This window comes from Tauraco erythrolophus, chromosome 4 (assembly GCF_009769465.1).
Source record: "Tauraco erythrolophus isolate bTauEry1 chromosome 4, bTauEry1.pri, whole genome shotgun sequence".
NCBI classification, from domain to species: domain Eukaryota; kingdom Metazoa; phylum Chordata; class Aves; order Musophagiformes; family Musophagidae; genus Tauraco; species Tauraco erythrolophus.
This window is the reverse complement of record NC_141468.1, coordinates 11,692,251-11,705,267: the sequence shown is the minus strand read 5'-3', so window position 1 is coordinate 11,705,267 and position 13,017 is coordinate 11,692,251. Positions and strand designations below refer to the sequence as shown.

General features: G+C 39.8%; 1 protein-coding gene across 5 annotated transcripts in view; it reads right to left on the bottom strand.

Annotated features, from left to right (window-relative positions):
* The window catches only part of CACNA2D1 (calcium voltage-gated channel auxiliary subunit alpha2delta 1), a 437,667-nt gene that overhangs the window by 176,473 nt on the left and 248,177 nt on the right, over positions 1 to 13,017 (bottom strand). For all 5 annotated transcript variants that reach the window (XM_086609980.1, XM_086609982.1, XM_086609983.1 and 2 more), the window contains exon 6: positions 1,950 to 2,079. In XM_086609980.1, coding sequence (XP_086466106.1) covers positions 1,950 to 2,079 — 130 coding nt within the window. The remainder of the gene's footprint in view (positions 1 to 1,949; positions 2,080 to 13,017) is intronic.

The following is a 13,017-nucleotide window of genomic DNA, read 5'->3' as shown; positions in this document are numbered from 1 at the left end:
CTGGCAGACTGTGATGTAGAGAAGGAATTGCAGATTTATTGCAACTATTTTCAAAGAGTGCAACTGTTCCCTACTATAGCGGGCACTGAAACCTCTATCGAAAAACGACAGTTTAGCTCATGCGAACAGGAAGAAAAATGACAACAGTGTTCAAGATCCATTATCACTCTTTCCAGGGCTACAAAAATTGCTTGAGGGTAATACTGCTTGTGAAAAGAAAACAAAACTCTAGTTTTGGAAATCTGTTGGCGAATGACTACATTCCAATCGCTCACTGTGTTTCAGATGACACACGAACTTTGTTACTGTAAAATAAACATGGTGATGACTTTGAGTTTGTTGATATGGAATCTGTGATGTTTAGGTATTCTCAAGCTGTTATCTCTGTAACCAAACACTACCCAGTCACTCAACAAGAGGATTTTGCTGATGCAGAACTACAGTCTTTCCGGTAATATTCCAGGCTTCCACATCTCTGGTAATTAATGACAGTCAGACCCAAAGAATCATGAATTTCTCATGAACCATATATGGTTCTCTCTCAAAAAAATGTACATTTCTGTCTGTTATTACCATTTTATTAGACACTTAAGTTGTACCTCGCCTATGGAAGTCATAGCCTGTCTTCATTTTAGGTTAATGGGCTGTAAAGTAACATTACCTAGAATGTATTTTTAAGGGACATAAGTATCCTTAGGAATACCATCCAAAATGTTAAATTCAACACAACAAATCTTTTTACATACTGTTATGATGACAATCGTATATCAAAGTTCACCTGGTGTTTACAAATATACTAATAATTGGAGGCAAGGTTTTGTAACATTTTAACAGTAAAGTATCAATTCTCTTCAAACAAAAGCAAAGGAAATGGCCTGTCTCCTCCCTGTAATCCTGCAATTAAGGTGCACTTTACCACTTATTAAAGCTAGAATCCCAGAATAATCCTCTAGGTCTGTCAGTCAAGCACACCACATAAGAATACGAGCTACTATGATTCTTTCCCCCAACATACTGACATTTCCATTTTCATCTCTATGTCATTTATATAAGCTGCACGCGACCATGGCCATGAATTTTAAAGAGCTCAGGTCAAATCAGGGTCTCTTTCCTCTTGATGAGATTTTGAAAGAGGAGAAAGACTGTATGCTTGAAATCAGGACCCTAGGTAAATAAATAAATAAATAAAACAGAAACCAAATAAACTCACTTAAAAATATGGATCGTATTAAATTTTTCTTCCCCTTTTAAAAAAACTGCAGTCATTTTGAATGCATTTGAATTATTTTTTTCTTGACGATGACCACAGAAAAAAAGAATTTATTGTCATTTTGAAAGATAACTTAAATATCTAATCTTGAAATGCAATTACAGAAACCTTAGCAGTATATACATGTGTGTATACGTATTATTTTTGACATAGTTTAGAAAGCATTTGTTCAAATTCTCAGTTAAAGTCTGTTACCACAATTCTGGAAATGCACTGCATGCAACATAAGTACTACCATCTTGCACAGCATGTTATTTGGTTGAACTACGGCTCTTGGGATACTCAGAAATGTTTTCCATACTCATCTCTGCCTGAGGCCAAAACCATGTAAAGAAGAGTTGTCAATAATTGTTTGTATTGAATGAGAACACAGCACAGAGAAATAATGGATAAGAAAATTAGAATATGTAAAGAGTTTTGTTTCACCTTCAGTTCCAGTTTTGAAACTCTGATCCCATCCGAATGGGTCTCGTTAACTATGGCTCCTACTAATTCATAAGATTAATTATATGCCTAATAGAGCACATCTCTGAAGTACTATTGAAAGAAGACAATAACAGCAAATCTGTACTAAAAATGAAGATGAACGTTTTGTTTGGAGGTTTTTCGTTTCTAAGAATGGGACAAAAATAATAAGCTTAGCATTAAAATAAAATCACTTTGTTCACATGCTACTTACAGCCTTCATAAATATCTGTTGGTATGTGTACTGCTGCATGTTGGTAAGATGTTTGCCGTCGGAAAACAGGATCTTCTTCAAATACCGGTCTGATTCTCTGGCTGCCAGATTCAGTGTCATTCTTTTCAGGCTTTTTAAAGAAAGACATGTAAAGGGCAAAATATTACAAAGTATGTTAAAAACAATTCCATTCACATTTACCTCTTTTTACATAAAAGATTCATAACTGTTCTTTCATGGCTAATATTTTGCTTTGTGTATAAACAAACTTATTTTTAACAAACCAAAGAGGTGGTGAAGGCCAAAGGGAAGGTTGCAATGTCTTCACCTGGTCCAGCTGCAGCTAGAACAGGAGGCCCCATGGCATGAGTAGACTGCCACTCAAATCAAAAATGAACCAGCTATGATACCAAATGATTACTCAGGCCAGCAACTGTACGCAATTATAAGGATATCTTCAATACTACAGAGTGCTCGGTTTTTGATAATGTGCTATGCTTGAAAAATAATGCTGACAAAGAAGCACCTGTCTGGTCACTCAGGCAGAAGTGTGCTGAGGCTTTTCTTTATACAGTCACCACGTCTATTATTCCCTATCAAAGAACAGACAGCTATATTTTAACTTACTCACAAATTAATCTAATTAAACTGCATGTTTCCTCGTCTGCTTCATTACAGCGATACAGACAAATGTTATACTGAGCATGGGTTCAAATGTTGCCTGAAGTAAGCAGCAGTCTCAGATGAGTTTCAAGGAGGTGGTTTCCTTCGGAAACACAAAGGACAGCACTTGCCTAATCAGTGACATCCACTGATTTCAACACAGCAGCGTTGAGCTCATCATCCCAGGCGGCCTTCATAGTCAATGAAGAGAAACAGCATTTTAAAGTGCAAGTCATCTCATCTTAATTAGACATCTATTTTCCCGTTCCATGAATCTTAGAAGTTCCTCCTACTTTCCATTGACTATAAAGGTAGCCCTAGGGCGATTTGCCTAGATGTAGAAGTCTGCAACGCAACTGTCTAGAATTAGGTGAGATGAATCTCACAATACATGTCTATTAAACTGCTGGAAGAAAAGAGGGTGGGTACTAATTTTGACTACTTTTATGCAGCAGAGCTACTATATTTTATGCTAAGAAGTTAAACTTACTACTTAGTACTTAACTCCACTCTAGTGGATGAGACAGAAAAGAATGCATAACTCCTAATACTCAAAAGTAAGAGATGATCTTTTTTCTTCAAGCAAATCTATTACCAGGTAAAGTCCAGGCGTATCATGGCTTTAATAATGTAACTTGATAAACATGTAAATTACCTTAAAATATTTTTCTCCTTGGAACATCTAAGACTACATGTTGCCTTCTACTTTCTCGTGTGTGGTATTATTTTCATCAATAGTTCTAGTGGATAGAACAACTTGCTGTTATGGATGACTTCTGAATACCATACTTTTGCATTTAGATGCCTCTAAGACAGTAATGTTTTAGTTTTGGAATGTGTTTTAGAAAAGCAGGAAATGCTTGTACAATGCAGCCTGAAATGTTTTGATCCAGTATGGCACCCTCTTAAATCTATCAGAAAATAAAACCATGAATCAGATCTGGCTGGGATGGAGTTAACTTTTCCCATAGCAGCCCTCATAGTGCTGTGCTTTGTACTGGTAGCTAGAAAAGTGTTGATAACATACCAGTGCTTTGGCTACTGCTGAGCAGGGCTCGCACAGCATCACGGCTGTCTCTCCAAACCCCTCTCCCGAAGCCCAGTAGGCTGGAGGGGGGCAAGAGTTTGGGAGGGGACATAGCCAGGACAGCTGACCCCAGCTGACCAAAGAAATATTCCATACCATATGATGTCGTGCTCAGCAATAAAAGCCAGGAGGAAGGAGGAGGGGAGGGAGGAATTCATTATTAAGACGTTTTGTCTTCCAGAGCAACTGCTACATGTACTGAGGTCCTACTTCCGAGGAAGTGGCTGGACATCACCTGCTAAAAATAAAAACTAGCTCTGTCCCAGCTGAAACCAGGACAGTAGTAGAGAATAATTTTTTGTTTTCTTTTGTTTCTGTGCATGGCCTTTGTTTTTCTTTATTAAACTGTCTTTATCTTGACTCATGAGTTTTTTGTCATATTTTCTCCTCTCTGTCCTGCTGAGGAAGGGGAGTCATAGCAGAGGGAGTGACAGAGTGGCTTAGTGGGTACCTGGCAAACAGCCAAAGACAACTCACCACAAACCATTATAACTTGCTTTGAAGTGAACAAACTGGAGCCAGGATCAGTAACAGTTTATGTGTTCTATGATTTGAAATGACTCAGCATTGTGACAGTTTCAGAAAATGTATTTTGATTTAATTTTTACATAAATTTTTGGTGTTTGTTTTTTTTTTCCCTACATTATCACACAGGATTTTCCCCCTCCCCAAACTGGAATGCTATACATTAAGCAAATTTGGAGTTCTTTTCACAAGTTATCTTTTGTCTTCATGCTGCTTAAAGTAATGAGTTTGTCTAATTTTGCAAAAGCAATCTCAACAATCAATCGTTCATGTGAGAAAATTTCTCTCCTTCTTGAAAGCCATTTGATATTAAAAAAAACCCCTAACACTTTCAGTTCTGAAAATAGTACCAATGACTACAAACTCTTGATGCTTTCACAGCACACTTCGGAAAAAAAATTGGGGATCATTAAGTCCCATTATTACAATAAAACACCAGAATGAGTGGGTGTCAAAAGATTTCTTCCAATTAATTTTCCACAATAAATATTTGGGAGGGAGAGGGGATAGTAAAAAGAGAAAGGGGGTAAACCATAAGATCCATCCTAGTGGGTCTTGTACAGTTTTCATACTACAGTATATTTAGAGTTTTGACTGAAATTCCTGAAACATCTAAGCATCAAATTATGTTTCTTCTTCTGCTTGGTATTCCAATTTCATTCCAGGTAGTAGGTACTAGCTTTCAAGCTTCTCCCGTCACTCATGTGCTATGGAAGAAGCTTCAAGTCTACTGCCAAAATTTGACTAAACTTTATTGAAATTGAAAGGGTTTAAATAATCTACCTGAATGCCTTAAACTTTCGAACAAAAAGTCTATTTCCCACACTTCTAACAGCACACACACAACCAGGTCCCCCCAAAATTGACTATGATAAAGACTAGATCTGTTATTCTCCCTACCAGTATTCCATGATACCAAACCCAAAACCGAATAAAAAAACTCAATTATTTTTTTCTCACTTTAATTGATTCACCTGCTCCAGTTGAACTGTGTTTATATGTACCTCTGTGGCCTTGACAGAGGGCAGTGGATCTACAGGATCTACAAAAAATAACCTACAACCTTTTGCATCCCAATCATTGACTTTTCCTGCGAGTATTTTTGTGATGTTCAGCTCTGATATTGAAACAATGCATCTACCTGTCCCTCAAAACCCAGAGACATCAAATGACAAAATCCTTTAAAAATTCTGTAGTTTCCTTCACACGGGATTAATTTCGCTATTAAATCTAAAGGTGTCTGAACTAGTTCTGCATGTAACAGGCAAGAATCAGAAGCGTTACAGGCAAATTAGAGCTACACTCACTTAGACCACTACCTCTTAACCAGCAAGGCTAATGCAGTGCCTTACACATCCAACGTTTACAGTGGATGCTTCTATATAATGTAAAAACTATTTAGTTTTCGTTTGCCAAATTTATGGATTTCAAGTAACCTACATATAAATTACGGAGGGAAAAAAAAGATAAGGAAAGATTAAAAAGGAAAACCTAAATGTTATTAATTATTTTAGTCTGGTATTTCTATCAAAAGCCTGACAGCTTGTGGCATTGGCTGGTACAGGTTTAATACCCAGGTAAATGTTGCTTTCAGGAAAGTAGCAAAACACATATTTTGAAGGAAAGTAATCCAGCATGTGAATATAATTAAAATACAACTCCAACCAATTTCTCTCCCAAGTCAGCAGCTGAAATGCAATCAATACTGGCACAGGAAAATCCCACAGGAGATAGTGGCTGAAGATTAATTTTCTATCTATTCAAACCTGGTCTTCACTTATTGAATTACATTGTTACCTACCACTGACAGTGAGCAATATAACTCAGTCATTTCTCTGCAATGAATCTCCAGACCAATTTCTCCCTCCCTTGTGAGGCAGATAAAATCCATTTCTCTTTTCAGTTCACATTTGTGCCATTTTAAGCCTTTTTTTTTTTAATAAATAAAGTATTTTTTTCATGTGTCTACCGTTCATCATCAGAATAAAGGGAAATTGATATAGCAACTAAAATTCAGGTAAAGTGGGTTCTTCTATAACTGTTCCTGTGATCTTGGCTAAATCAATTTTGGCATGATCTAAAATAAACTGGAGGTTACTTTCTGGTTTTTGTAAGCCAAATACATCGCAGAAATAAGGCAACTTCTTTCTCAAGGGCTTTATGAACATAAATTAATGTATGTACATAAGGTAATTGGAAACTTTATGCCAAGAAGTATCACTGAAAGATGTGTATAGAAAAGCAAAGAACCATTTAAACAAAATCAAACAAGGTCACTTCAAGAAGCTCTGACATCGTTTGGCTGCAAACATACCCCGACTCCTTTCCACAGCACTCAGTTACTTTGCATCATCACAGCCATAGGAAGATGAGTGGATTGTGCATCTCTACTAGTAAATTTTCATTTAGTTGAAAAGCACTGGTGACTGTAGAAATGAGAAACACTTTTTCCACAAATATAAAACTTACTGGTTTTTGCTTCCTGCAGCTGTTGAAAACTGAATATCAGAAAACTAATATTAATTTAAAAAATACCATCAATGAAACACACGAAAGACTGCAATCAAACTGAAACAATCTTCAGTTGCTTTCTGAAGGCAGAAACAGAAACAACGTAAAAGTTGCTCAAAGCATCAGAACAGATTTAGCATCAGGACAACAGAATAAAAGGTATATTTATTTATTTTTTAATTCCTGAACTGATATCCAGCAAGAAACAATGGCACCTGCCTGTTTTCATGCTTAAGGAATTGGTTGCTAGTATTTTCCATCGCCCTAGTATCGAGGGATTGTATTTTGCATAAAATCTTTCTGTCCCTATCAATGACATTTTAAAGAACGCATAGGGAGATGGAGTTAGAATTGTTACAGCTTTAGGGACATTAAAATTATTGCTCTGTCATTCCTTTCTGTCTTTCCTTGCAGATTTCCAGAAGTTTTATATTTTCACCTCTAGGTTTCTTCGCCTTTTTGATTTCTGAATATCTTGAAATTTCTAAATGTAAGATTTTAAACAACTGAGACTCCCTGCCTATGCTTCTCATAGTCTGCTCCCAGAGCTACTCTGTACAAATGAATACCATCAGACACAAAGGAATGCTATCACATACAGAATAAGCATAGACTTTTTCCTACAATCCACTCCTTACTCAAAATCTGCTTTGCTGTTTTGTTGAGTTTTTTTCTTTCCCAAGGAAAGTAAGACAGCAGAACTACATACGCAGCGCCTCCAACACCGCTTGTGGCCCCATTAAAAAGTTACAGCTGGAGCTGACTGGGAGAGTAAAATGAAATGTCCCTTGAAGCACACGGCTCAGCAATACGCCTGCAGCAAGCAAAGGATGGAACAGTTCTAAGGGGAAGATACAGCGAAGCTGAGGTTGAAAAGGCAGCTAGAATGCATTTCTAACAGCCACAGCACTTCCACAGCATCTTAGATAATGTCATTTATCATTTCCAGTGCACTGCTGTGCTGTGTTTATGTGGTGGGGTTTTGGTAGTAGGACAGGGGCTGCAGAGACGGCCCCTGTATGGAGCTGAGAGAAGCTTCCCTGGCTCCAAAACAAGTGGGACTCCCCTCCCTTCTGGCCAGGGCAGAGTCAATCAGCACCTCTGTGAATGTCCTGTTTAACAAGGGGACAAAGGAACCTGAGCCAGACAGGACCTGCAGTGCAGAGAGGGAGCAGGTGGGGAGCTGGCCCTCTCCCAGCCGCCTCTGCAGGCAGCTGCCCACACTGGGCCACCACCACTTGATTGGATATGGCCGCAGCAGCACAGCTTGGAGAGCTCCGAAGTGCCCCACTCCTGGAGAGTCCACTGGGCCGAGCTCGTCCTGCCGGGACTGCTGAGGTTCATCGGGACTGGTGTGGCTGCAGTGGCAAGAGGACTGAGACCTGAGAGAAACAGCCACGCAGACACCACGGTCAGTGAAGACGGAGCAGCAGGAGGTGTGCCGACATTCCCCTGCAGCCCGTGGAGAGATGGCAGGCAGCCCCACCGCAGCCCATGCCAGTCTATGGAGAACCTCATGCTGCAGCTGAGATTCTTGCACCCAGAGCAGTTCGTAGATGACTGTCTCTGTGGGAAAGGACATCCCACACTGCTGGAGATCGACAACAAAGCAGAGATGCATCTGATGTCTGTGGGAAGGGCAGTGGCTGGGGTAGTGGCTGCACCCTAAGAAGCTATGACTCTGTGGGAAAACACTCCGAGCAACCAGAGATCAGGTTAGGAAAGCCAAAGCCCTGATAGAAGTAAATCTGGCCAGAGCCATCAAGGGCAACAAGAAAAGCTTCTATAGATATGTCAGTGACAAAAGGAGGCCTGGGGAAAATGTAGGCCCACTCCAGAAGGAAACAAGACCTGGCTACCCGGGATATGGAGAAGGCTGAGGTTCTCAATGACTTCTTTGCCTCAGTCTTCACTGGCAAGAGCTCCAGCTGCACAGCCTGAGTCACAGAAGGCAAAGGCAGGGACTGGGAGAATGAAGAACCACCCATTGTAGGAGAAGATCAGGTTTGAGACCATCTAAGGAACCTGATGAGGTGCATAAGTCCATGGGACCTGATGAGGTGCATCCACGGGTCCTGAGGGAACTGGCGGATGAAGTTGCCAAGCCACTATCCATCATACTGGAGACGCTGTGACAGTCTGGTGAAGTTCCCACTGACTGGAAAAGGGGAAATAGAGTCCCCATTTTCAAAAAGGGGAAAAAAAAAGACCCAGGGAACTACAGGCCAGTCAGTCTCACCTCTGTGCCCGGCAAGATCATGGAGCAGATCCTCCTGGAAACCATGCTAAGGCACATGGAAAAGAAGGAGGCTATATATGACAGCCACCATGGCTTCACTAAAGGCAAATTGTGCCTTGGCGGCCTTCTATGACAGATTTTAGTGTTGGTGGATAAGGGAAGAGCAACTGATTTCATTTACCTGGACTTCTCCAAAGCATTTGACACTGTCCCACAAGCCATCCTTGTCTCTAAATTGGAGAGACATGGGTTTGATGGATGGACCACTCGGTGGATAAGGAGTTGGCTGAATGGTCACACTCAGTGTTGCGGTCAACAGCTTAATGTCCAAGTGGAGGCCAGTGACGAATGGTGTTCCTCCAGTGTGCATGTTGGGGCCTGTAGTGTTTAATATCTTTGATGGTGACATGAACAGTCAGCATAAGAAGGACATGGAGCTGTTGGAGGGAGTCCAGTGGAGGGCCACAAAAATGGTTCAGGGGCTGAAGCACCTCTTCTCTGAAAACAGGCTGAGAGAGTTGGGTGTCTCAACCCAGAGAAGAGAAGGCTCTGGGGAGACCTTAGAGCAGTCTTCTAGCACTTAAAGGGGGCCTACAAGAAAAACTTTTTACAAGGGCGTGTAGTGATAAGACACGGGGTAACGGATTTGAACTGAAAGAGGGGACATTTTGATTAGATGTTAGGAAGAAATTGTTTACTGAGAGGGTGGTGAGGCACTGGAACAGGTTGCCCAGTGAAGTCATGGATGCCCCATCCCTGGAAGTGTTCAAGGCCAGGATGAGGCTTTGGGCAACCTGGTGTAGTGGAAGGTGTCCCTGCCCATGGCAGGGGGGCTGGAACTAGATGATCTTTACGGTCCCTTGCAACCCAAACCATTCAATGATTCTATGATCAGATTTACTCTTTTAAACTGAAGAATTCATATTCTTACTGAATTTACCAAATGGAACTTATTCTTTCTTGTAAGCCAAGATCATTCCTCCATTTCTTTGATGTTTACTTGAAAACTGAAAGCGTAAGTTGCCTGAATCAATCTGTTCCTGCAACTAATGCCCACTGAGCTCAGGGAGACCACCTACTTGTAGCCACGGGCCCAAGGCAAGCAAACCACAAGAAATACGTCTCTGATTTGAAAAGGCAAAGAAGAGACTATATTCTCTAAGTGTCCCAACAAGGTAAGGCTTAAGGACATTAGATTGAGTGGCAGGATGAGGGGCTGAAAATCTGAAGTCATCTAAGCATATTAGCAATTAATGTAATTTTTTTTTAAAGATCTATGCAAAGAGCTTTTCTCTCCTAAAAGTGACACAATATTTTAGTGAGTTGGACTTAGTATGTGTTGCAACCTTGACTTCTTATTTAGTAATCAGAAAAGAACTGAAAGTTATGCTCTTTTCTCATTGTTAGAGATTATAGCTGACCTTCACAGCAAAGCTGAATAAAATCTACTGTGAAATGAAAAAATTCATTTCTATCCTCTACTATTTTCTCTTTAACTACAATCTCACATAAAACGAAATATGAATTGTAAATATCTAAGCACATAAGAGATAATACACAGCTACCTTCCTAGAGACAAGTGTGACACCTCCTCCCCATCCCCTAAATCATCAGGAGCCTCTCCCCATCCCCACAGTATCGCAAGGATGATGGAGAGTTGCCTCATAATGACACTAGCACCTTTGGATCAATCCCATGTGATCTCATGGACTTGTGTATGTCTGAAATGCTTCAGTGGTCCCTAAATCTATCTTCCTTTGTTGTGAGAATAGCTTCTCTCCCACAGCTCTTCTGCCAGGCTAAGGCACTTGGCAGACTGAGACAAGGAATGCACCAAGTACCTCATCGCCGCTATGACCTTAGCTGCAAGGTCCCCTCCCCATTGGGAAGTTTCTTTCTTTCCTTTTGATACAAATGTACTTAAAGAAGCACTTCTTGTTCCTTTCTGTGTCCCTCAGCAATACAAACCCCAGCTGAAATTCGACTTTGCTAAGTCTATCCTTTCCATCCTTGAAGGTTCAGGTAACAATTCCATAACCCTCCTGGGTTGTATATCCTGGTAAGGAGTTCAGGAGTCATGATATGTAACCCCATCTGAACCTCTCAACTTGATTCTCTTCTTCATGGGGTGATGGCCTGGGAAAACTCAAGAGTTTAGGACCAGGATGTTCACTGAAAGACATTTTCTTGCCTTAAGGTATCATGTATCAGACAGAACTACCTACTGCAGCACTGACTTTAATAGTGGCTTGACTGGATGAGATGAAGTTATTAGCCAATACTAGGAATATATTCTCATATTAGAATAAAAGCACATCTTACTATAAAAACAATCCTTTGAAATTCATAGCCTCCTTCAAATTACTGTAGTCACATCCCACTACAGTAATCAAACATATGTAATTGTTGACAAAAGTCCCATAGAATAGTTGGTCATCTACAATTTCAAGACCAAAATGGATTCTGGATAACTTAGATTTTTCATACATCATCCAATTAAATTTCAAACTAGAGACTGTTCTACTCTTTTCAGAAAATTACAGTCTGCCTTTTACCACCCCATATCTGATGAAAGATGTATCCCTGGAGAATAAGAACTGTTAAATCATCTTAATGCTTCATTGGGAATTAGTTACAAAACCCACTGAATGTGAACATTTAATTAATTTGAGTTTTTCATCTGATGCAGTTGTCTTTGCCATGCTTTGGTGAGCCATTAACTGATCCTGTTTCACAGCACATTCTTATCTTTGGTCATACTGGTTAGGTCCAGATTTTGCACATTTTGTCACATACTAATTGGTTATTGCTCTTTCTTCTTAATTCGTACCTTCCTCTGTGTCAATAACAACATTAGTGACAGTAGAGCCCTGCACTGAGAAGGAGGTTGGACTACATGACCTCTAGAAGTCCTCATAAACTATTTTTTTTCTGTGATTCTCTGAGTTAACACTAACGGGGCTCAAAACACTATATAAACATCGTTCACTACTTCACGCTCACATAAATATACTGCAGCTTTTCCCTAATTAAATGCCAGCTGTATCTAGGTAGATTAAAGTGGTAGGTAATGCTAAACCACGCACTGACCTCTGGGTTACATATGGACAATAGATTTTCCCTACAGGCTAAATACCACGTAATAATTTAAGTAAAATGCCATAACACTACGTAAGACTATCTATACAGTTTTTAAAAATGCAAATATGGTGAAAATCAACAGCATAATAAATTAGAAGAACAGCATTCACAGAAATTGAGGGAAATTTGGGAAGGATATTCTGCCCAAGAAGAGAACCACATCATAGGAAAAAAAGCAAAAAAACAACCACCAGAAAACAAAACTCAAGAAAAGAAAAAAAAAAGAAGTGAAAATAAATAAAAAAAAAAAGAAGAAATATGTCAACTTTTGGATGTTAAAAGAACTAAAAAAAAAAGTCAGTAAAATAAAACACCTTTGTAAAAGGTCAGCTGAAGCAGAGTTCAAAAGTTTCTAGGGTCTGGACAATTCGATTCCCCACTGGAATAAAAATTATTTGCAATACACACCATAAAGAAGAGCCGCAAGAGTAGCTGTAATCCACCCTTTTTCACGTACCAACACTGAAACCTCTGAAAGACTTCAGATCCCAAGACAAAAGCAGAAGCATAGATGGCCTTTCACAGGTATGTGGGCAGGAAATGTTTCTGAAGCTGAACACGGATTGCTTCCTGCTCAGCCCTCCTCAAGGCATGACTCAGGTGCAGAACTACATCTGACCTTGCATAAAACGAGAGGCTTCAGTTCTGAAGCCCTGCTGCTTTGTCATACTTATGGCAAGTAAAAGAAACTAGAGATGTTAATGAAGAGAACTGCAGGAAAGGATAACACTGGATACAGGAAGAACGCCTTATACTTCACAGAATAGACTGTTCATCCACTTAAAAACACCTACGAATGAAATGCTTTCTATTAGATACGGTTGTCTTTTTCAGTCTATTTTTTTCATATATTCTCCAGAAAACAACAGGGATAGAGCGTGTTGAGAATGGGTATGTGGAAA